General features: G+C 49.9%; 1 protein-coding gene across 1 annotated transcript in view; it reads left to right on the forward strand.

Moving 5' to 3' along the window:
* Positions 1–2716: 2716 nt before the first annotated feature.
* ADAMTSL3 (ADAMTS like 3) overlaps positions 2717–25501 on the forward strand; it is a 251753-nt gene continuing 228968 nt past the window's right edge. Inside the window, exons 1-2 of the mRNA XM_066355569.1 lie at positions 2717–3093; positions 4435–4530. Of these exons, the coding sequence (XP_066211666.1) occupies positions 4462–4530 (69 nt within the window). The 5' untranslated portion in view covers positions 2717–3093; positions 4435–4461. The remainder of the gene's footprint in view (positions 3094–4434; positions 4531–25501) is intronic.

Consider the following 25501-nt stretch of genomic DNA (forward strand, 5'->3'; position numbering starts at 1 on the left):
CGACCAGAGCCACTCTAGCGCCTGGGGCAGAGGCCAAGGAGCCATCCCCAGCGCCCAGGCCATCTTTTGCTCCAATGGAGCCTCAGCTGCGGGAGGGGAAGAGAGAGACAGAGAGGAAGGAGAGGGGGAGGGGTGGAGAAGCAGATGGGCGCCTCTCCTATGTGCCCTGGCCGGGAATCGAACCCGGGACTACTGCATGCCAGGCCGACGCTCTACCACTGTCTGCGAGCCAGATGCAGTCATCAAAAGAGCCACATCTGGCTTGCGAGCCATAGGTTCCCGACCCCTGTGCTAGAGAATAGGACGGCGGAGCTTCGGGTTGGGTATTGGTGATGTCTTTTCTTCTCCTTTCTCCCCTGACCAACTGTGTCTTGAGGGGGTTGGCTTGATACTAGGTAGACAGCATGGTAGACAAAGGCTCAGTCCTGGCCTCCATGCTTACTGTGGGCACTCCCAGGAGGGAGCCCGGCTGAAGGAAACAGCGACAGGAAGTCCTGCTGAGCCATTCATACCTTAGAGCAGAGCAGCTCAAATGTCCCCAACTAGCCTCCACTGCAAACACTTTCTCAGGGTCTTCTTGAATTGCAGGCGTTGGAAGCTCAGCTCAGCACAGCTGCCACTGCAAAGCATAATATCTCTTTGAATTCTCCATTTCATCTTGAATATTCATGGCATTTTTTGCAACAGACCCCATGATACGCCAGGGCTGGTTTTAGAATGTGAATGACATGAGTGGTCGGAGAGTCTAGCTGCTAAGGACATGTGGTGTTAAACCTTTCTACATCAGTCTCATTTGTAAAACGGAGTGAAAATCATACCTGCCCCATAGGCCGGTGTGATGACTGAGTCAATACAAGTCAAGGGCCTGTTCTGAAATTTTATTGTTCTTCCTCTTCCCATATGAGAAGCACATCCAATCGGTCCTCATTATTTGCAGATTCATATTTGTGACTTCTCCTACTGGTTAACATTTACTGGCAGTCCCCAAATCAGTCCATGCAACCCTTTCATGGTCATTTAATGAGGGTGAGAATTTTGGGTTGCCTGCTCGGTGTGTTCCCAGCTGAGACTGAACAAGGCAACACTCAGCCTTCTTGTCAACAAGTGTCCTTTTGTGGCCCATGTCATGGCACTTGTTATATTTTTGTCTTTTTTATTAGTGATTTCACTGCTTAAAATGACCCCCAAGAGCAGTGCTGAAGTTTGTCTGGTGTTCCAAAGCAGAAGAAGGCCAGCACATGCCCTGTGGAGAAAATCCTTGTGTTAAGGCAAGATACTGCTGCAAGATAAGCTTCCTTCACGTGCTGGTTGTGCTGAGTTCAATGTTAGTGAACCAACAATATAGGTTAAATAGCCTGTTTTGAAAGAGAAACACACATCCAATAAGGTCATGTATGGATTGAATAACAAAAATGCCGTGACCAACCAGAGGCTGCAGGAACCTAACCCTGTATTTCCCCTAGGAGCAATGGTTCCATGTTCACAAACTCATTGACTTTATAGAACATAACTATAGTAGTGTCTTAAGGAGACTCAGCTGCACACAGGTGCACTCACTCAGGTTTAGCCCAACCCTCCCTGCCCTCACTGATTGGTCTTCCTACCTCCTGCCTCTCTGTCTCCTTCACACTGAATGCTCTCTGCCCGAGTCCCACCAGATTCCAGCCATTTTGTATGGTGTGGGGAGACAGTCTTGATATCCTCCTCTTGGCCAGAGGAAGTAACCAGAGTGAGGAAGGGACCACAAAGGCCCAGGCATGCAGGACCCGCCCCTCTTGGTAAAGCTCTAATACCATGTGGAATGTGCCAACCACGGAACAGGCAGGAGAGCAATCTCCGAAGAGCTGTGGGCTCCAACTCTTTGCAACTTACTGTGTACCAGTTCTTGGTCCTCCTGAGCCTCAGTGTCCTCAGGGGTGAAGTGGGAATGATGCTATTAACTAATGCCATAGGGGAGGTTGGCTGCACGTTAGGAGGTCGACACAGTGGAGGCACACTCTCCACGCAAGTCAAGTTGAAATGTTGTGTACCTGGGTGGGGACATAATGACTTTCACAGCAATCCCCTGGCCCTTGGCTTTAGACCTCTGAGAGTGGGCCAAGGCTAGCAACAAACATTGTGTCTTAGTTCTCTTCACCTCCAGACATCCACAGGAAACTCACTCTGGTCCCTGACATCACCATTCCCACCCCAGATCATAGCCCTGGCCGCCCCACTATTGGGGTAGCTGCAGAGGTGTTACCCCAACTCGGCTCACAGGAAGTGGCACGAGGTTCCCGACTAAGAGGTGGCCCTACTCGGCCATTTGTGGTCCCTAGGAGACAGATATACGGCGAGCAGCGAGGTCCCTGGAGTCCGCGGCCCCTGTGCCGGGCGCCGGGAGGGGCACTGGTCTGCGCTTCGGTCATGCCTGGCCCGGAGCGCCGGAGCGCAGGCACGAGCCAGCGGTTCCGGGCAAACGTCCGTGTGGCCGCTGGGTCTGTCTGAGCAGAGCCGGCGCCCGGGCCGGAGGCGGGTGGAGGCGGGGGGCGGCATCCCCACTCGGCCGCGGCGAAGGCGGGGCGCCCCGGCTGGCTCGCGCGCGGCCCCCTTTCCCCAGCGCGCCTGCCGGCGGCGGCGGCGGCGTCGGCAATCCCGGCTCTGGCACCACGCCTGGCGGCCGGCCCGGGCGAGGAGTGGCTTCCAGGAAGCGGGCGGAGGAGCGTTCCAGCCGCGTCTCGCCGTCGCCGCGGCCCCGCGCGCTCCGAGCGCCCGGCCGGGCCCCTCACGGTCCCTGCGCGCCGACGACCCCGCGTAACCGGAGGGCGCGGGCTGGCGGGCGGTGCAGGCCGCGCCGTGCACTTGCCGGGCGGTGCAGGTGGCGGCGCGCGCCCTGCGCCCTGGGTCCGGGCCAGCGCCGCGCCGCGCGCCCGGAGAGGCGGGGCGGCCCGGCCCGGCCCCATTTAACTTCGCGGCGGCGGCGCGGCGGGCAGGAGGCCGGCGTCGGGGAAGATTCGGGCCGAGTCCGCACCAAGTGTCGACGGGGCCGCCGCGCCGCGTCTCCTCACCGCGTGCCGACCGTGCTGCCCCTTCCAGACCCGTCTGCGGCGCCAGGTGGGTGCTCGGCGCGGGCGCTGGGAGGTGGGGGACAATTTAGACATATACATTTGGCAATTCAAACTTAAAAAATGAAGATGCCAGTTACTGGGCAATACTAAAACCTACCGCCCTTCAAAGCCCCCTACGGGCGCGGGGTCTGGGGGTTTCGGGGAGGGACGTGCGGGGCTCTGCGCGGTCGGAGGGGCGCTCTGGAGTGCTTTCAGAGCCGGGTCTCTCAGGTTTGGGGGCGTCTAGGGAGAACCCGGCGGACGGCAGCCAGGAGCTTCGAGCGTCGGAAGGTTCAGCAGGTTGGCCGCGCGCGGGTCGAAAGCGCCTAGAGGGCTGAGAGCGGAGGCGACGCGCCCGGCGCGGAAAGTGGGAGCGGGGTGACAGGGACGCGGCGAGGCGCCGGAGCAGCGACGGCGGGGCCGCGGGTCGCAGAGGCTGTGCGTTGGGGCGTCTCTGCCAGCCGGCGAGTGAGGGGCGCGCGGTCCCCGGCCGGGCCGCCTCCCTGCAGCCCGGAGTCGCCGCCCCAGGTCGGAAGCCGCAGCACATTTGCGGATCGCATTAGGCCAGGCCCTTAATGCTTTCTCCAGATGGAGAGGAGCCACCGATCCGCCCCCGGACACCGGCTCCGCCAAGGCACCCGCGAGGCGAAGCGCAAAGAGAGGGTGATTTGGGCTTTTCCAGCCTCCACTCACTGATTTCTCTGTGAACTCTCAGGAGAACCCTGAAGAAACCCCCTGCTGCCCTCCGAGTGCCACAGGGCCTCTGCGGGTTCGCCCTCCCTCCTTTGGGTGACCGCATTGGCTGCCTCTCAGGCCTCTTCTGGCTGCAGCTTTGGGGCTCTCAGGGGCCACGTGTCATCGGGTGGGTAAAGCCTTGAACTTTCAGAAGACTTGCATTCCAGTCCTGGAATAGTCCGTCTCACTGTGTGACCTTAGGCAGGTCCCTTCCCCTCTTTGGGCTGGCTCAGTTGGCCTTAGACTCATTTTTGCATGAAGTAGCAGAAGCTGGCAGGTACCCTAACCCTTGGCTCCAAGTTGGCTTCCTGAGTTGGTTGCCAGTAGCCACACCCTGCGGCTGACACCCTGAGCGGGAAAGTGGCTGGTGCAGAGATGTCTCCGGTTGTGGAGGGCCAGAGGCACAGGCCGCACACTTGAGGCAGGTCCAGCTGCCCTCTTGACCTTGGTTTGGACGCATCCTTAAGGAAGCCCCAGGCAGCCTGCACCCTGTAGTAGGTAGCCCCACCCTGGACCAACATAAACCTTTCCAGTCGCCCTCTGATAGGCCTGTTCAGTAATGGGAGCTGCGCCTGGGGCTGGAGTGGGTTGGAAATCATTTCCTCTTTTGTAGGTGAGACCTCCCAAGACACGAGACCTCATGGCTTTCTGGAAGAGCCCCTGGTGGCTGCTGAGATGGATGGTTTTCATGCACTCTGCTCTCCTGCAGGTAAGAGGGAAGGGAGGAGGAATGGGCGGCATCCCTATGTTTACATAGGAGCATTATTCTAGTTAGATCACCTAACATGTGTTGTGAATCATGTTAATAACTATGCCAAAGAGAATACAATTTTCTCTCTAATCTCCAGCAAATGGTATTTCTGGTTGACTTACCTGTAAGAATAATACAAACCCCTTCGGTTATCTCTGAGTCCTGAGCAAGGGCCTTAACACCACTGTGGGTACCATGTGCCCGTGGTGACTTGGGGCAGTGACGGATCCTGTCTTCTCCATGTAGAATGGCTGTCTGCATGTGCCCAGTGCAGGCCGGGCTGCTAAAGGCCAGGACACAAGGAATGGGCAGAGCTCAGGGTCTGAGTTTAGCTCAGCTGCTAAGTAAGTGTTCTGAGTTTACTTCTGTCAACACATACCACAATGTTTTGCAATCTTTTCTTTAGACTCTTGACTTCCCCACTAGTCTGGGAGGACCCAGCCCGTCTACTGCATCCTCCTGCCGACAGGGCAGACTCAAAGGAGTGAAGCTAGTATTGCCTGAAAGACAGTAGGGAGTGGTGGGGACAGTGGCAAAGTGAATCACATAGGCTTTGTCTATTCAAAGCCACCTCTACTCAACTCCAGCAGATCTTCACCGAGTAGGGACACAGCCCACGATGGCCAGATCTTCCAGTTTTTCAAGGTAGCTAGATTGTCCAGATTTCCTATGAGATCTCCTAGTTTTTAAAGCGCTAAAAGTCAGACAAATTTGTTTAAAGCCTAGATATATATGGTCAAGCAGTTTGTAGTCCCAGATTTAAAGGTACAGGACAAATCTTAGTATTGTGTCCTGAGGGCTGCTGCTAGCTCATACCTTGTGTGACTTAGAACAAGCTAACCCATACAGTATGGGCTCCCCTTGTGTGCACTAGGACAAGTATACCACCTGCCTGCAGTTGTAATTCTCAGGCATATGGCTTGGTGGCCTATATACCCTCAGGGTCCACAAAGGGCCCGGCACTTAATAGGGGCTTTTGTGTCTGTTAAATGAACATGCACACATGAATAAAGAGATAATACTTGGGGTAGATTAATCAGACTTCTCTGCCTCCCTTGGACTCTGCTTCTAAGGCCTTTTTTAGCTCTGATGTCCCATGGTTTCTGTGACTCATGAGAACAGAAGTACATCTCTCTCGTTAATCCCATTTTTACTGATGCTGCTCCATAATCACATTTTAATTGGTATCTTATGCTAGAATGACAGTTAAGTATTTTCAGGGTGCGTTTATGGTTTCCTGGTCAGCAAGGTGTAGTATGTGGCAAAAGCGGACACTTGCTTTTCTGCCCCATTGGCTGGTCTGACACAGGCTGGGAGAGCTTCGGGGGTTGGTTTGTGCCTTGTCAGATGGGGCTGGGGCTCCAGGGAGGTGGGTTTCACATTGTTGCTTTTTGCCCTATAAAATCTAAATGTGCTTTGAGGCAGCTTGTTGACCTTTGGCCAAGGGCAGTGTTTGCCCAGCTTGAATCACTAACCTCTTTCGGATTTTTCCGTATCTGTGTGCCTCCGGCAGTGTGTTTCCATGTATGGGGCAGTATGCACAGAAGATCATAAATGCAGATTCCAGGCCGGCAGTCTCCACTGTCCACAGTGTCCACTGTTCAAATCCCAGCCCTACCACTTCACGACCGGTTGCATAAACATCGCAGTTTCCGCATCTGTAGAGGGGGAAACAATCATAGGATTGTTTGGAGCAGTTAAATCATTGTGAATGGGGAGAAAGTAACAAAACCAAACAGAAACAGAGTCTGACACATAAGGAGCATACGGTAAGTGGGTTGGACACTTGGTTATCTCCCCGGGGACAGTGTGAGTGTGATTCACAGCTGGCCCTATGAGGTTTCTTGGGGTTTTGGTGTTGGGGGGTTCTTTAAAGGTGTTCTTCAATATAACTCCTTGCCTCACTAGTGCTGCCACCAGGTGGCTGGTAATGAATTAATACACGTTTGAGGCTGAACATAGGGAGTATGGGATGTGCCAACTAATTTAATAAAAACGGGATTTTTCTTTATTAAATCAGCTAAAATGTAAACCCGTACACTCACTGACCACAAATAATTGTGATAGATTACAGAGCAAGCCATGAGGTCAGCAGTCTGGTTTTCTTCTAACCCGGCCGGGGCCATCTCTGGAGGCGCTTCCTGTTTCCTCACCCAGACTCTGGAAGGGCTCCCTCCTCCTGTCTCATGGACCCTGGAAGCTTCCTGTTGTTCCAGGTCCTCTCTCTGGGGACCCTGATCTTCCCTGAGAAGACAGCTGCTACTGTTCCAGCTCTCCCTTCCAGCCTTCTTCATGGAGGCATCTCAGCTCATTGGGACATAAATGTGGACCCAATCACAGGCGGTGGCTGCACTCCATCCAACCCTGTCCTGTGAAATCCTGGGATTTCATTGATGAAAAGTCCAATTCCATTTAACATTTTGATCTCCTACTTGATTTAAATCCCACCTCTCTTTTGTCTCATTGGGGCGGAACCCATGGCTCCAGGTCCCAGAGTGGGGCCATGCTGTGCTGTTTTCTCATCGCCAGCGGTGGTGAGGACTGGCTCTTGGATGGATCTTGGTTTTCATTATTCTGGGTCCGACTTTCCTGGGGTTGGATACAAGGAGAGGGATTGGGGAGAAAGGCATGCAGCTCTTTACTTTACTGGATTCCTTTTTTTTTTTCTTCCTTTTTTTCCAAGTGAGAGGAGGGGAGATAGACAGACTCCCGCATGTGCCCTGACCAGAATCCACCCAGCAACCCTGTCTGGGGCCGATGCTTTGCCCATCAGGGGCCATGCTTGCAACTGAGCTATTTTTAGTGCCTAAGGTGAAGGCTCCATGGAGCCATCCTCAACATCCGGGGCCAGTGTGCTTGAACCAATTGAGCCATGGCTGTGGGAGAAGGAGGAGAGAGAAGAGAGAGAGGGAGAGAGAGAGAGAGAGAGAGAGAGAGAAAGAAGGGAGGGGCGGGTGGAGTAGTGGAGAAGCAGATGGTCGCCTCTAACCCTGACCAGGAATCAAACCCAGGACATCTACACACTGGGTAGATGCTCTACCCCTGAGCCGACAGTCCAGGGCCAATGGATTACTCTCTCTGCTGGTTGCCACTCCCTCACCACCCTTGTTGACTCTTGCCTGCTGGGGAGCACGTGTGAGTTCTGCAGGACCTACCTTTCCTGAAACAGGAGGTGCAGCTCAGCTTGGCCCGTGCTGCTGGGTCCTTGCCCAGCAAGCAGCCCTGTTGGCTAGGTTGCTGGCAGGCTGGTGTCAACCTGGGCCCCCTTTGGCGTTGCCCACTGATCCACAGGAAATGCCTGCACCCCTGCTGTGCAGAGAGTGTGGGTGTGGGGTTCTGCCTCCTCTCTCTGTCCTGACATCCCCTTCAGTTCTCCGTTTCCTGCTCTCATGGGTCTCGGGCCGGAGCAGATCTAGTCTAAGCAGATGTCCATCTGGGCGGGGGGGGGGGGAGGTTACTCATCTCTACTTGAAGGCACCCCCAGTCTCTACAAGTGGTTCTCTTTTCCTTCAATGCATCTCAGCCCTTCTTAGAGATTGGGGGGGGGGCGAGGGAGGTGGAGGCCGTTGATAATAGGACTTAACAGCCTCTTCTTCATGAGCTGTATGGGAGACATCTGCTTTGTGTTGGAGCCTCTCTTAAGAATGTGGGTTACTAGCCCTGATGGGTTGGCTCAGCAGTAGAGCATCAGCCCGGTGTGTGGAAGTCCCGGGTTCGATTCCTGGCCAGGGCACACAGGAGAAGCGCCCATCTGCTTCTCCATCCTTCCTCTTCTTTTTCTTCTCTGTCTCTCTCTTTCCCTCCTGCAGCCAAGGCTCCATGGGAGCAAAGTTGGCCTGGGCGCTGAGGATGGCTCTGTGGCCTCTGTCTCAGGCACTAGAATGGCTCCGGTTACAGCAGAACAACACCCCAGATGAGCCGAGCATCGCCCCCTGGTGGGCATGCTGGGTGGATCCCAGTTGGGCGCATGCAGGAGCCTGTCTCTCTGCCTCCCCCCACTTCTCACTTTGGAAAAATACAAAAAAAAAAAAAAAAAAAAAAAAAAAAAAAAAAGAATGTGAGTTACTCCTCTTTGTCATCAGCTCTAGGCCCTAAAATCCAGTTTTGTTATTGGGAGAGTCCCTGTGAATATCTTTTAGTGGTTCTGGTCTCACTTTGAAGTGTTGCTTTCGGTGGTTCTCCCCAGTGTTTTTTTGGCCACGGTGTTATTTCTGGTCTTAATCCAGCATTCTGGTTCCATCGGTTTGGGTTTGGCAGCGGTTCTGGTCTCAGTGATTCTGCATATTTTGGTTGTTCTGGTCTCGATGGCATTTTCGTTTGTGCAGCTGTCACCCTGGTGGAGGCTGTGGTACTAGTCACTCTGTCAGGGTGTTGGCTCTGCCCGTGGGGGGACTTCTTCCCCGCTGACACTGCGGGCATCACTCCCAGCTGTTAGCTTCACTCCAGCTCCCGCAGGTCAGACGGAGACCCAGGCCCCATGGTCTGAGAGTTAGAAACGGTGCCTCCTCCCAGCCACTCTCTGGCCAAGGAGGAAGAGGGTGGCCCACTCAATCTGAGATGACAGCCTGTGCCCGTGTCTTCTTGAGTGAATTGGGTAGCTGGGCCAATGGTTGGAGATCCATAAACACTTGTACTGACCTTTTCTCAGAGCTTCTTATGCTTCCAATTAATTGATGGTAGTTGTGGGGCTTTTTGCATTCATTTTTTTTTTCTTTACTTTCATATGCATGCCTTTTTTTTTTTTAAATTTAAGTGAGAGGAGGGGAGATAGACTCCTGCATGCACCCTGGCTGGGATCCACTTGGCAACCTCTATCTGTGGCTGGTGCTCTGCCCATCTGGGGCCATGCTTGCACCTGAACTATTTTTAGTGCTTGAGGCAGAGACTCCCTGGAGCCATGCTCAGCACCTGGGGTCGATGTGCTTGAATCAACTGAGCCATGGCTGCGGGAGGAGAAGAGAGAGAGAGAGAGAGAGAGAGAGAGAGAGAGAAGGGGTGGAGAAGCATATGGTCATTTCTCCTGTGTTCCCTGACTGGAAATTGAACCTGGGGCATCCACACTCCAGGCTGATGCTCTACCACTGAGCCAACTGGCCAGGGCCACAACACAGTGTTTCTTTATTAGACATTTAAGTCATTTCCAGGATGTTCTGTTTACTTGAGTTTGCTATCAGCTACCTGCAGTGAACACTGTATGCTCACATCTTTGTTCACTTATTCAGATATTTCCTTACAATAATTTTTCATAGTGGAATGGCCTTCCTCTTCTTTCCCTGTCTTATCCTGGGTGAAGATTTCCCAGGACTTTGGGTTTTATGTTGGAAACAGACTTATTGTGCGGCCTCATCATGCATGGTGATTTCGGATGCATGTCCCCAGCTCTGTTGACACGGATGGTGGAGTCTTGAGCAGAAGGCCTCTTAAGCCTGTCCTGGACACAGGCTCTGCCTCGTGAACACGTTGTCCCCATTGCCTGCCACTGCGAATTGGGGTCACCAGACATTTCCCGTGGGAAGGCAGAGGGGGGTGCACAGGACCTCCCTCTTTGTTTGCTGTCCTTTTTCTCTTTCTGCCTCTCTGACTTTTCCAGCTCTGCCTATTTTCCCTAGCTGTTCAGTCTCAGAGTTCTATTCCCTTCGATTTCTTCCTGCCCCCTCACTGTGTCCTCCTCAGGCCCCTGAGTGGCTCGCTGTTCAGTCTCAGAGTTCTATTCCCTTCGATTTCTTCCTGCCCCCCTCACTGTGTCCTCCTCTGGCCCCTGAGTGGCTCTTTCAGAGGCTCCTGCCTGGGGCTTCTCCCAGGGGGACCTGGGTCTCAGAATGATCCAGATTTTCTGATCTAGCCTTCTGATGTTCTCTTCAAATAGGATTATAGATACACTAGAAAGATACAAAGTCCATTGTTTTACACTACCTGTTAAATGTGAACGTTGAGTTTAAAACATTATCTTGATAACTCTATTCTGGTTTTTATTGATTTCTCTTTTTTTTTTTGTATTTTTCTGAAGCTGGAAACGGAGAGAGACAGTCAGACAGACTCCCGCATGCGCCCGACCGGGATCCACCCGGCACGCCCACCAGGGGGCGATGCTCTGCCCCTCCGGGGCGTCGCTCTGTCGCGACCAGAGCCACTCTAGCGCCTGGGGCAGAGGCCAAGGAGCCATCCCCAGCGCCCGGGCCATCTTTGCTCCAATGGAGCCTCGCTGCGGGAGGGGAAGAGAGAGACAGAGAGGAAGGGGGGGGGTGGAGAAGCAGATGGGCGCTTCTCCTGTGTGCCCTGGCCGGGAATCGAACCCGGGACTTCTGCACGCCAGGCCAACGCTCTACCACTGAGTCAACCGGCCAGGGCCTTGATTTCAATTTTTTAAACTCAAGGACCTCTCTAAATGAGGTGTCTCAGAGACAGTGTCTCTGAGGGGCACCTGCCTCTCCCGTGAGCTGTAGGCCAGTACGTCCACTAGCAACTACCCACCTCCACCAGCATGTTCCCCGGGGCCTCAAACACAACACCTGCTAAGTGGGAGTCCTCCCCACCCGCTCAGCTCTGTCCCAGGGCCTGACTTCTCCATCACGTCGTCATTGGAGCCAGAATCCTGGGTCCTTCCAGGTGCCTTCTTTTCTGTCACACCCATTCAGTCACCCAGGCTCCCTCAGTCCATCTCAGAAATGTCTCTCTCTCTCTTTTTTTTTTTTTACAGAGACAGAGAGAGAGTCAGAGAGAGGGATAGATAGGGACAGACAGACAGGAACGGAGAGAGATGAGAGGCATCAATCATCAGTTTTTCGTTGCAACACCTTAGTTGTTCATTGATTGCTTTCTCATATGTGCCTTGACCGCGGGCCTTCAGCAGACCGAGTGACCCCTTGCTCGAGCCAGCGACCTTGGGTCCAAGCTGGTGAGCTTTGCTCAAACCAGATGAGCCCGCGCTCAAGCTGGTGACCTCGGGGTCTCGAACCTGGGTCCTCTGCATCCCAGTCCAACGCTCTATCCACTGCGCCACCGCCTGGTCAGGCTCTTCTTCGTTTCTGTTGAGACCACCTGTTTTGGGTAGGGTATGTGGCAGCACGGGTGTGTGATCAGGATGGTAAAGACAGTTTGTGGCTGTGCTGGGCCGGACCTTGAGGAGCATGATAAACACATAATAAAGAGGACTGTGTTCAATGGGCAGCGCCCAGTCCTGGGGATGTTGATTGAGAGGTGATGGGAGGTACCCCTGAAACTCCCCTGGACTGATGGGCACACGCTGAGCAAAGGACACTTGGGAGGCCACTGGCACTGATCCAGATCAGTAACAATGAGCCTGTCAACTCCGTTCACTGGACTAAATGGGTCAGGACTTAGTTGTAGACAAGAGGACATGAATATGGGAGCCATTTAGGAACCTGAAGTATAGAACTTGAGACAAGCGATTACGTGCCATTGGGGGAGAGAGAGAAACTGAAAATTCCTTGAGGTTTTTGAACAAGTTTTAGGGGACACACGAAGCTGAGAGTTAACCCCGATCTTGTGAAATGGTTCCTTCCATTTGAAGGAGCAGCTTCAGGGGAAGGCGTGGACTAGGGATGGCGAAACACTGAATAAGGAAAATGAATAATAAATACTGTTTGAGGGAGGAACAGCACCAGTGGGAAGGTTTCTTGGTTTTGAAGCAAAGCGAACATTCAGTATATAAGTCCTCCACAGGGAAGCAGCCAGGAGATAGGGAGGGATTAAAGACACAGGAGGAACAAACCAATTTAGGTAATTGTTTCGTTACGGAAAGAAAGGAGGCCACGTTCCCCACTTCACTGAGAGTAGATCTTAAAGCACCCAGCTAACATCGTATGGAAACCACATTTCAGGGCTTACAATGGTCCTTGCTCTCCGTTTATTTTTACAAAGATGCTAATTTCCATAAATAGCATGGCAGCATAAAGCAGTTTCCTCTCCAAGTATTTTATGCAATTACTTTCTGGAATTTGTCAGCGTGGAAGGGCTCCAGCCAATGTGTGCTGTAAATTACTGTGGTCCCGTCCGTCTGTCCGCAGGGGTGCAGTTCTTCTCCAAGTCTTTGGCGAGAAACATAATAGCATTTTATTCTGAGGATAATTTAAAAACAAGGAAGAAGAACTCTTGTATTAAAAACTTATTTACAGGATGAAAGGACTCTAAGTTCTCTTCACTCTCTCTTTTGAAATTTCCATTGTGTTCCCACCTCACCCCCCTCCCTTTCTTTAAAAACATAAAATTTTTTCATTATAAAAATGTGGAAAACTCAGGAAAGGACAAAGATGGAAAGTAATTACCTGTAATTCTACCAGTTGTGAGGATTTCGTGGTGTTTATTTTTAATATTCTTAGAAGGTGTACATACATACAGGGGTGGGCAAAAGGAGGTTGACAGTTGCACAAATATGTAATGCAACAATTAATAAATAATAATACAAGAATAAACTCTGTGCTTCTTATTTGTGCACAACTGGAAACCTCCTTTTGCCCACCCCTGTATGTACTCCCGCATGTGCCCGACCGGGATCCACCCGGCATGCCCACCAGGGGGCGATGTTCTGCCCCTCTGGGGTGTCACTCTGTTGCATCCAGAGCCATTCTAGCGCCTGAGGCAGAGGCCACAGAGCCATCCCCAGCGCCTGGGCCATCTTTGCTCCAATGGAGCCCTGGCTGCGGGAGGGGAAGAGAGAGACAGAGAGGAAGGAGAGGGGGAGGGGTGGAGAAGCAGATGGGTGCTTCTCCTGTGTGCCCTGGCTGGGAATCGAACACGGGACTCATGCACACCGGGCCGACACTCTACTGCTGAGCCAACCGGCCAGGGCCGTATGTATCTTATAAAAAGTGATTACACTGTATTTTGTTTGCAATTTTTAAATTATATAACAATGTGAGGAATATTCTTACATACCAGTCAGTCTTTTTCTATGTTAATATCTAGTGACTTTGTAGTATTGCATCCTTGGATAGTAATTTTTTTAAGTGAGAGGAGGGGAGATAGACAGTCTCCCATGTGCCTCATCCAGAATCCACCCAGTAACCCCTATTTGGGGCCAATGCTCGAATCAACCAAGCTATCCTCAGCACACAGGGCCATGCGTGAACCAATCAAGCGGCTAGCTGCAGGAAGGGAAGAGAGAGAGAGAGAGAGAGAGAGAGAGAGGAGAGAGAGAGAGGAGGAGAGAAGTATATGGTCACTTCTCTTGTATGCCCTGACTGGAAATTGAATCTGGAATATCCATACTCTGGGCTGATGTTCTATCCACTAACTAAGCCAACCAGCCAGGGCAATATTTTATTAACTGATTCTTTACTGCTGAACATATAGGCTGAACAGCATTTTGCTGTTGCAAATCATGCTGCTACAAATACAAATGCTTGTTCATTCTCTGTGCCATTTCTGCAAATATCTCATTGGCCAAAGCAACTCATATAGTCAAGGCCACCATCAGAGGGTAGGGAAGTGCCCTCACCTGATGTGAGCTTAGAGTAGGTTTTATATGTCAAAACCCAGAACACTGGAGTGGGCAAGTATGTGCTCATAGAGATTGTGTGTCCGTATGTGCAGGGTAAGGGGTGGGAATATTTTTGAACAATAATCGAATCTAATTGGCAAAACCCGGCTCTTCATTGAGGCAGTATAAATCCAGAAGGCCTGCTTCAATGACGACACTCACGCCATCATTATAAACTAGCATTACTGAATTGGGATGAGTCGACACTTATGAGGGGATGTGGCCACATCTCCATTCACTGTGTAAAAGCAGGGAGGCTGTGATACCTTCTGTTCTGTTTCACTGATTACCTCAACCCTGATCCTGAGTCTGTAGCAACTAGAAATCTAGAAACTGATTCCTCCCAACCCCCACCTCGATGTTACTTAAACTTTTTGACTGTGACCCACAGGAAGAACTGAATTGATTAACATCGTGACTCAATGCATGCATATTATATGTTTCCTTATTACTGGAATGAAAGTTTTAAGAAACCACACTTCTCCTTCCTATGAGTCACTCACTGTCACATTTGCTTTTTCATCCATTTAATTCCAGTTGGTTCTATAAAAAAAAAAGTCTGATTAAGACTTAATAAATTGGCCCTGGCCGGTTGGCTCAGCGGTAGAGCGTCGGCCCGGCGTGCGGGGGACCCGGGTTCGATTCCCAGCCAGGGCACATAGGAGAAGCGCCCATTTGCTTCTCCACCCCCACCCCCTCCTTCCTCTCTGTCTCTCTCTTCCCCTCCCGCAGCCAAGGCTCCATTGGAGGAAAGATGGCCCGGGCACTGGGGATGGCTCCTTGGCCTCTGCCCCAGGCGCTAGAGTGGCTCTGGTAGCGGCAGAGCGATGCCCCGGAGGGGCAGAGCATCGCCCCCTGGTGGGCAGAGCGTCGCCCCTGGTGGGCGTGCCGGGTGGATCTCGGTCGGGCGCATGCGGGAGTCTGTCTGACTGTCTCTCCCCGTTTCCAGCTTCAGAAAAATACAAAAAAAAAAAAAAAAAAGACTTAATAAATTAATTTCATGCCACATTCAGGGGCTGTTTGTACAGTTTGATAAAGAACGCTGTCCTCACTAGGAGACCCTATTCTCTGTCTCCCTCTGTTCATATTTTTTTCTTTTCCAAGTGAGAGGAGGAGATGTACAGAGACAGACTCCCGCATGCACCCCAACTAGGATCCACACAACAAACCCCATTTGAGGCCGATACTCGGCCCATCTAGGGCCATGCTTACAACTGAGCTATTTTTAGTGCCTGAGGTGGAGGCTCCATGGAGACATCCTCAGCACCTGGGGCGGATGTGCTCAAACCAATTGAGCCATGGCTGCAGGAGGGGAAGAGAGAGAGACAGAGAAGGGGGAGCAGTAGGGGTGGAGAAGCAGATGGTTGTTTCTCCTGTGTGCCCTGACCAGGAATCGAACCTGGGACATTCACATGCTGCGCCAGTGCTCTACCGCTGAGCCACCAGCCAGGTTGTGTGTGTACTGATTGATTCTCTATCTCTGACATTGGGGTGGAGAGAGGGGGTTTAATCAATGAACTCCTGAACACAACTCCCAGATCCTGGTTGGCCAGCATCCGGTGTAGCCTGTCTCCTGGGTGGGGTATTCCCCTCCCAGACCTGTTACTCTCCCTGGGAAGCTGGAATTCCCAGCACGCTGGTCAGCAGGGTTCCTCAGAGCTGTCTAGATGGTCATATTCTTTCACTCCTCCAACTTACTAACATGATGAATCACATCCATCGGTTTCCTAATATTGAATCATCCTTGTCATTTTGGCATTAACTGTCCTTGGCCACGATACATGGTCTCTTTAGTGCTCAGCTGGATTTGGTTTGCAGATATTTTGTTGAAAAGCAGTACATCTGTAGTCATGAGTAATATCGGTTAGTACTTCTCAGGTTTTCATATCAAGATGTTTGTTACCTTCATAACAAGGATAGAGGCATTTTCCATCTTTTTGATTCTTTTCTAGGTCAGTCTGAGTAACAGGAATAACCTGCTCCTGAAGGTGGGAGAGCTGGGTGGTGAGATCAGTGGGGAACAGGCCTTTGGATGGGGAGTAGTTCTACAACAACTTTTTAAAACTTTTTATATTAGGCCCTGGGTGGTTGGCTCAGTGGTGGAGCATCAGCCTGGCGTGTGGAAGTTCTGGGTTCAAGTCCCGGTCAGGGCACACAGGAGAAGCGCCCATCTGCTTCTCCACCCCTTCCCCTCTTGCTTCTCTCCCCGCCCCTGTTTCCCCCACTTCTCCTCCTGCAGCCATGAATCGATTGAAATGAGGTGGCCCTAGGTGCTGAGGATGGCTCCATGGCCTCCACCTCAGGTGCTAAAAAGAGCTCAGTTGCTGAGCAACAGAGCAATGCCCCAGACAGAGTATCTCCCCCTATTGGGCTTGCTGAGTGGATCCTGGTCGGGGTGCGTGTGGAAGTCTGTCTCTGCCTCTCCTCTTTTCACTGAATAAAAAAAAGAAAAAAAAAGAAATAAAACTTTTAAATGATTATTGATCATTTAGGTTTTCCTCCTGCTTCTTTAATCAATTCTGTTAATCTACCTTTTCCTGGAAACCTTCTATTTTGTCAGAAGTTAAAATTTTTGTAGGACAACGGGGAGTATTTTATAATTTTTCCAACAGCAGTTTTAAAAGTTATTTTTTTTTATTAATTTTTAAATTTATTTATTGATTTTGTGAGGGAAGGGAGAGAAATAGAGAGAGAGAAGAAACAGAGAGAGAAAAATCAATCTGTTTCTGTATGTGCCCTGACGGGGGATCAAACCTAGCAGATTTTGCTTATTGGGACAATGCTCCAACCAACTGAGCTATCCTGCCAGAGCTATTATTTTGTTTTAATTTATGTCTAATTGTTTTCTTCAGAGAATACAGCCTAAGTTTTATAAGCTTTGAAATGTGTAGTTTTAAAGTGGTCAATTTCATGAATATTGCAAGGGTATTGGACTACTTGCCGTTCTTCTAAATGTCCGTGGATCTTTGACAATAAATTGCATTTCTGTGTTGGGGACTGTTGTCTTCTTATCCCCTCTCTTTGTTCACTGGTCCTTTCTCTGTGTATACTTCCCCCACAAATTCCTGTTTCGTGCTGGGAGGCAGCGGTCTCTCTCTTTTTGGCTCCTGCAAGCCTTTGTCTTCAGGAGCTCACCATGTGCTCGTCTAGTGCTCTGTCAACCGACGGACTTCTCCCCTCCAGAGGAAGTGTGGGCCCTGGTGTCGACGAGATTGAATTCTGACTATTTTATAATCTTGCCTCTGGCCTGCTTTTTAGTTATCAAAATTATCAATATTTCACATATCCATATTATCAATAATGAAGTCTTCAACATCTTTGTACACAAATATATGTCTTTATATTACCAACTTGTGCCAGTTCACACCCCCATAGGCAGCCTCGGAGGGGGGCCCTGCTGACCATATCTCTCCAGCATTTGATATCACTAAAGGTGTTGTCAGTTTATGTGTGATCTAGACATTTTAAACTCTGTCACCCTCCAATCCAGGTAGAAGTGATCACCTCGGTTATCAGGGCAGGGAACCCTGAGTGTTGATGTGGCTCATTTAGGGATATATTTTAAGCTATGTTATCAAGTGGAGATCCATGATTTATTTTCCTTCTTTTCCAAGTGAGAGGAGGGAAGATAGAAAAATTCCCACATGCACCCCGACTGGGATCCTCCAGGCGACCCCTGTCTGGGACCCAGGCTCTGCTTATCTGGGGGCCATGATCGCAACCAAGCTATCTTTATCACCTGAGGCAGATGCGCTACAGAACCATCCTTAGTGTCCAGGGCCAATGCACTGGAATCAATTGAGCTATGGCTGCAGGAGGAAAAGAGAGAGAAAGAGAGAAGGGGGGAGCAGAGGAGAGAGAGAAGAAGCAGATGGTTGCTTCTCCTGTGTGCCCTGAACAGGAATCGAACCTGGAACATCCACATGCTGGGCCAACATTCTACCACAGAGCCACCTTGCCAGGGTGGAGACCCATAATTTAATTGTGTTTTATTATGCATTATTTAATTGTGCTTTATTTATTTAATCTATAGTTTATAAAAAGAGAGACACATGTATGTTAATGAACAAAAATAAGGTACCGGTAAGTGGGGGAGCAGGGAGAATACTGTAAGCCAGGGGTCCCCAAACTTTTTACACAGGGGGCCAGTTCACTGTCCCTCAGACCGTTGGAGGGCCGGACTATAAAAAAAACAACTATGAACAAATCCCTATGCACACTGCACATATCTTATTTTAAAGTAAAAAAAATAAAACGGGAACAAATACAATATTTAAAATAAAGAACAAGTAAATTTAAATCAACAAACTGACCAGTATTTCAATGGGAACTATGAGCCTGCTTTTGGCTAATGAGATGGTCAATGTCCGGTTCCATATTTGTCACTGCTAGCCGTCGTAACAAGTGATATGACGCGCTTCCGGAGCCATGACGCCTGCGTTCCGCGTCACCGGAAGTAGTACTGTACGTGAGCGACGCCCTGCTTTGCAGTGCCGCCACATACAGTACTCCAGGAGCTCCTCTCACTGACCACCAATGAAACAGGTGCCCCTTCCGGAAGTGCGGCGGGGCCGGATAAATGGCCTCAGGGGGCCGCATGCAGCCTGCGGGCAGTAGTTTGGGGACCCCTGCTGTAAGCAAAACTTGCTTATGGTGGTACAGCAGGGTCTGAGAGCCAGGAGTCCCGGTGAGTTTGGAAAGGAGAAGGCACTGTGGGGATCTCTGCTGGGGGGAAGTCAGAGCTGTGCAGACCCTCTTGCGCAGGTTGGGGTCTCTCTGTGAGGCTGCGTGGTGACCTGCCCGCTCGCTGGGATGGAGATAGAGGTGGAAGGGAGCCGGCCTGATGGGAGGAGCATGGCTGGCCTTCGGAGAGGAAGGGTTGCCCATTCGTTGGCAGTAACTCAACTCAGGTTGAGAAGGAAGGGAAATGTGTGGGTGGGGGGCAGGGAGGCAGGTCTAGTGCCCTGTGTCTGTTCAAACGAAATTTCCTTCAGTGCAGATACTTCGTGCACCCTTAGGAGGCATCTTTCCAGGGAGCCCCGCTGCCCCGGGCTGTCTGGTGGAAGCACGCCCTCCCAGACCTTGGCCTCATTCCTCAGGTCAGGCTTCCCGGCCTTGCATCTTGGAGGTAGCCCAGGGGCTCCGAGCTGATCTTCAGCCCCCCCCTTCCCATCGTTGGGAGGTCCAGCATGTGGCAGGCATCCTTGTTCACAGCTTCGGGGGTGGAGCACTTGTGCGCACACACTGTAAACACGTTCTGGGATGCATTAGCAGCTGCCGTTGTCAGAGCCAGGAAAGTGTGTGGTGCGTGGAGGGGAAGGAGCGCACAGTGGCAGGCGGCCACGCCCCGGCACACTCTGCTCAGGCCCTGCCGTGAGAACGCCGCTTCCTTTGCCTGTGCCCGCGATGCACCTGGCTGACGAATACTGATCCCTGGTGGAACCTTAGCAATGTCCTTAGCAACCAGATACTTTGAAAGGCAAATGAAAGTTTTGAGCTGTGGGGCAGAGAAGAGCCCAACTCACGCTATGAAATGAACCAGCCGCTGTGTATTATCTAGTTCAGTGAGAAAGCTTATCGGCAGACACATGCTCACGTGTTCACAGACAGAGCAAAACAGGTGATGTGCTGAGCAGCCCACAGTCCTTCCTCATGGGGCATTGGTGACTCCCTTGAATGGGACGGTCCAGGTGTCTCTGTCCTTGTTGGTCTCGCTGGTTTTTTCCTGTGTTGTCAGCTGATCCTCTTAGGGGCCTTTCCCACGACACATGGTACATTGAGTAAGCTTTGGCTCACAACGTTCTTCCTTGAGGAAGCCCTTGAGGAATGTCCTAGAGAGATGGTGACAGTTCTTCCCGCTCAAGGAATAAGCAAAAGGAGCTTGTCTTTCGAAAGGCATACAGCATTATTTTTTAACTCATGTTGAAGAAGTATGCACTGAGCTCATAACTGCATTGTATAATGTAAGACAGTGGGATTAGCACATAATTTTGAGATTCAATTAAAAATCTATAAACTGACCATCCCCGTTGAGGTCAAGAAAGAAAGTGATCTTAATGGAAACTCATATGAGACTAGAGTTGAAAGTAGAAGTGCAAATGGAGTCCTACTCTGTTCAGCATTCAGAATTTACAGACTCTGCCCTCCTTTCCCTTTGATAGTAGGGTGAGTATGTATAAAGGAGTTTTAGCTTTCTTTTTCTTTTTTTTGAAGTGAGAGAAGGGGAGATAGAGAGACAGGCTCCTGCATGGTCCCCGACGGAGATCCACCTGGTAGGTAACTCCTGTCTGGGGCCATGCTCTTAACTGACAAGCTATTTTTAGTGCTTGAGGTGGCGGCTGTATGGAGCCATCCTCAGCACCTGGGGCTATTGTGCTCGAATGAATTGAGCCATGGCTGTGGGAAAGGTAGGGAGAGAGAGAGAGAGAGACAGAGAGAGAGGAACACTGAACTATTCTTGTATGTGCCCTGACTGGGGATTGAACCAGCAACCTCTGTGCTTCAGGATGATGCTGCAACTAACTGAGCTATTTGGCCAGGGCTTGTTTGTTTGTTTGTTTGTTTTTATTGATATTTTAGAGAGATAGAGAGAGGAAGGAGAGAGAAGGGAGGAGGGGGAAAGGAAGCATTCATTTGTTGTTCCACCTAGTTGTACATTTATTGGTCACCTCTCATGTGTGCCCTGACTGAGGATCAAACCTGCAACCTTGTCATCTTGGGACAATGCTCTAACCGACTAAGCTAACTGGCCAGGGCCTCCATAGACTTTTTAAAAGAAGCTTGTCTATATATACGAAAACATTTGTTGGAATTTTGATAGAAATTGTGTTAAGCTGATTGATCCATTTGAGAGGTGGTTAACATTTTTACTATGTTGAGCCTTCCGATCCATGAACATGGTCTGTCTTTTTATTATTTACTTCTATATTGCCTTGTTTTATAAAATCCTGAAATTTTTTTTTGTATTTGTACTTAAATATTTCCTATTTTTTGGAGTGGTTGTAAGTGGTGTTGGGTTTTTCATTTTGTTATCTACATATTAGTTCCGAATACACAGAAATACAACTGGTTTTTTTGTGTGTTACTCTTGTACCCTACATTTCTAAACTCACATATTAGTTCTAGGGTTTTTTTTTTTGCTTTGTTTTTATGTAGATTCTTTATAATTTACTACCTAGACAATGTAGCGTAGGGCCTAAAATAATGACCCAGTATTATGTGCTGCCTTGACATGTGGTGAAACAAGGAAAGCCTTAACATTCTAACTGCAAGTTTACCCCCTCGTTCTGCCTCCATGGCTGTGGTCCCCCGGACGGACTACCTTCCTCATCAGAGGGGCTGAAGTTCCTGCTGATGCCTCAGTAATGGATTTCAGTCCCCTGCCATTCTGCAGATTACTCAAACAAGCCACTCACATGCTCCTGAAGGAACTAGAGGTCACCTCACCCTCTTGCTACTACGGAGCCTGCATCAATCTTATCCCCTCTTACTCTCTCTTTCCCACATAAAACCCTGTGTGGCCCTGCATGTCACGCAGTGCCCTCTTTCCCTGGGCTCTGAGTGTATGTGGTTAATAGACTGTTGTCCATCTTGTCTGTCCAGTGTCGTGTGTCAGGCCATTTCTATAACTATAGGGTAGGAATTCCTCCCCTGGTAATGAGGTGGGTAGGACGTGATAAAACAGACAGTGGTGTTATCTACAAATAAGGATGGTTTTGCTTTTTCCTTTTTAATCTGTATGCTTTGTTGAGGTTTGTTTTATGGTCAAGAATATGGTCTGTCCTGGTGAATGTTCCATGGACACTTGGGAAAAAATGTATATTCTGCTGCTGTTGGGTTCTTTAAATGTCAATTACATTTTGTTGGTTGACGATGTTATTTAGTTCTTCTATATCCTTGATGATTGTTCTATCTAGTTACTGAAACAATTGCTGAGAGAGGAGTGTTGGGAATCACCAACCAAAATTGTGGATTTGTCTATTTTTCCTTTCAATTTTAGCAGTTTTTGCTTTAGGTATTTTAAAGTTCTGCTGTTTGGTGCATACACATTTAGTATTCCAGTGTTTCCATTGGAATTCCAAGAGCATTGGTGGAATGTTCCTCTGTGTCCCTCTTTGACCCTGTGGCTCTGACCCACTGGCTCATGATGGTAATAGACTTCTTTATGGCACAATAAAGGGTAGACCAGTTGTGTTTAAAAAAGGGTCAGCAGAGCATCAGAAATCATGGAGCACAAAACAGACCTAACTATGGTCTCAAGCTCTTAGTCAGAGCTAAGAATAGACACACTTCCCCTAGTTCATTTGATGTCTTGCTCTGGGCAATCAATGGTATCAATGCCAGTGGCTAGTGTTTGAGTCATGCTACCTGTCACGACTATAGGCACATCTTCCTTTATGTCTGTCTTTCTTTTCTCACTCTTTCTTCTCTTGCATCCCTTTTTACCTTCTTCCCCAGTATGTTAGGTCTTCCAAGTGAACCCACCAATATTGTCTGTCCTTGCTGTTGGTACTAAGTATGAATAGATGACTGACTGGGGTGTTGGAAGAAGAGAGTGCTTAGTGTGTTGTTGCAGAACAGCAGTGTCAAAGGGTGGAGAGAGCCAGTGTCTGTTTATTGTCCAAGGAAGCATGATAGTGCTATAGTCTAAATAATGCTAATTGGGTTTTCCCTTGGCTTGGCCCGAATCAAGCTGTTTTCCACCAGAAAGCAGATGTCATCTAATGACTTTCCTATAAATGTTTGCTTTTTAAGAAGCGAGCTGTGTTTATTTCTTCCATTACAAAAATGTGTTGTTTATAACTTGTAAAGAAATATGAATCTGTCCTGATCTGCTTCCATCTACTGTTCTTGCTGGGTTGTTACCCAGCCTGTGGTCAGGTGGACCGAACTGCCTTCATTCTGCAGCAGTGGAGGAAGATGTCCTAGGTAGGCCTTCAGCATTTGCCTAAGTTTTATCAGAGGTTTTGGAGTATAAAGAAATGCACTTGGAAATATTTGGAGTTAGGCCACAAATTCCATAGAAGGTATTGGCTCAATAAAATTGGTCATTCCTTTGAGCCAAGAGGAAACTAGGGTAGTGGGGAGTATGACAGAAAGTAGATGCTTGGTCAGACCTTGTATATGTGATCATCAAAGTGGGCATCGTGCTTGACCAGGCGGTGGCGTAGTAGATAGAGCTTTGGCCTGGGATGTTGAGGACCCAGATTCGAGACCCCAGGGTTGCCAGCTTGAGCATGGACTCATAGACATGACCCCATGGTTGCTGGCTTGAAGCCCAAGGTCACTGGTTTGAGCCCAAGGTCACTGGTTGAGCAAGGGGTCACTGGGTTGGCTGGAGCCCCCTGGTCAAGGCACATATGAGAAAGCAGTCAATGAACAACTAAGGTGCCACAACTATGAGTTGATACTTATATCTCTCCCTTCCTATCTGTCTGTCCCTATCTGTCCCCCTCTCTCTCCCTCAAAAAAAGGAAAAAGGCATCAATGAGTTCTTACTCTTCCCTCACATGTGCTAAACATGTGTTCTGAGTAGTGTGGTTGATCGTGTCGACTGGCACTTGGATTCCCATGTCTGTGAATTGCATATTCTTACCTTTTGCCCTGAGATTTTTCTCTTCTCGTTTATTTGTAGATGTCATTTAGATATGCTAGATACTAATCCTTTGTTGATTCTATATCATTTCTCTATATTATTACGTTTTATGTTGAACAAAGATGCCTATTTGAATTTTTTTTTGTATTTTCCTGAAGTTGGAAATGGGGAGGCAGTCAGACAGACTCCCGCATGCACCCGACCGGGATCCTCCCAGCATGCCCACCAGGGGGCGATGCTCTGCCCATCTGGGACGTCACTCTGCAACAACCAGAGCATTCTAGCGCCTGAGGCAGAGGCCACAGAGCCATTCTCAGTGCCCGGGCCAACTTTGCTCCAATGGAGCCTTGGCTGTGGGAGGGGAAGAGAGTGACAGAGAGGAAGGAGAGGGGGAGGGGTAGAGAAGCAGATGGGTACTTCTCCTGTGTGCCCTGGCCGGGAATCGAACCCGGGACTCCTACGCTCTTCCACTGAGCCAACCGGCCAGGGCACTTATTTGAATTTTAATGTAGTTTCTCCCTAGCATATAAATTCCCGGAGAGCAGGGCCTTTGGTTTCTTTTGTTGAACAATGTGCTCCTAGTGTCTAGAACGGGATATGGCACATGGAAGATGTTCAGAAATATTTACTGAGGCCCTGGCTGGTTTTCTCAGCAGTAGAACATCAGCCCGGTGTGTGGATGTCCTGGGTTTGATTCCCAGCCAGGGCATACAGGAGAAGTGACCATCTGCTTCTCCAACCCTCCCCCTCTCCTTCCTCTCTGTCTCTCTCTTCCCCTCCCACAGCCAAGGCTCCATTGGAGCAAAGTTGGCCCGGGCGCTGAGGATGGCTCCATGGCCTCTGCCTCAGGCGCTGGAATGGCTCTGGTTGCAACAGAGCAACGCCCCAGATGGGCAGAGCATCGCTCCCTGGTGGGTGTGCCGGTGGATCCCGGTTGGGCACATGTGGGAGTCTGTCTGACTGCCTCCCCGTTTCCAACTTCAGAAAAATACACACACACACACACAAAAGAAATATTTTCCGAATAAATGAATGGTTATTGATTCATCTTATTTATAGTTTGTCATTGTGTGTGTCCCTTCTGACCTTGATTCCATAGTTATCCTGTTATATTTCCTAAATTTAGCTGCATGTATTTTTTTTGCCCAAGAAAATGGTCATATCTTGTATGGCTCTGTGAAGAGCAAATCAGTGAGTTTTCCAGCAGACTCTGTGCTACTATCCACAATACTGGACAACTCCCTTTACCTCCAGATCTTCCACTTCCCCCCTTGTTTGAAAAAGGGGGCTGATGTAAACAGCTTGCAGGGTTGATGTGAGATTTAGATAACCCGCGCTGAGCATTAAGTGTGTGCCTGGCACGTTATCAGCGTTTGGAGATGTGGCTCTCCCTTCCTGCTCTTGTATCCTCACCGAGGACAGTAAAGGGAGAGCGAGGGTCCAGGAACACGGAACTATCTTTTCCTGCGACTTCCCCGTGGACGTGTGGAAACCCCACCAGGAGCTCTTCCCAGCCTCTCTCTGGCGCTGGCTGGTCCTCCCTCCTCCTACTCTGGCCTCAGCCCCACAGCCTGGGTTTCTGCCCTAAGCCAAGCAGCGGATGCCTCTTTTACAGCCTGTCACACAGCCCTGAGTGGATGCAGGCAGGCCTTGGGCCGCCACACCACTTTCCTTCTGAGGACTTAAAGACACTTTTCATCGGAATGGAAGTGTTTTTAAACAAGGATGTAGACTGGTTTCCTCACAAGGAAGTTTTGTGATTCACTTGCATTTCAGTTTCTCCTAAACACACAACAGACCAAATTGGTTATTTCTTACCGTTGGCACGAACCCGC

The sequence above is a fragment of the Saccopteryx leptura genome, chromosome 13 (assembly GCF_036850995.1).
Source record: "Saccopteryx leptura isolate mSacLep1 chromosome 13, mSacLep1_pri_phased_curated, whole genome shotgun sequence".
Taxonomy (NCBI): Eukaryota; Metazoa; Chordata; class Mammalia; order Chiroptera; family Emballonuridae; genus Saccopteryx; species Saccopteryx leptura.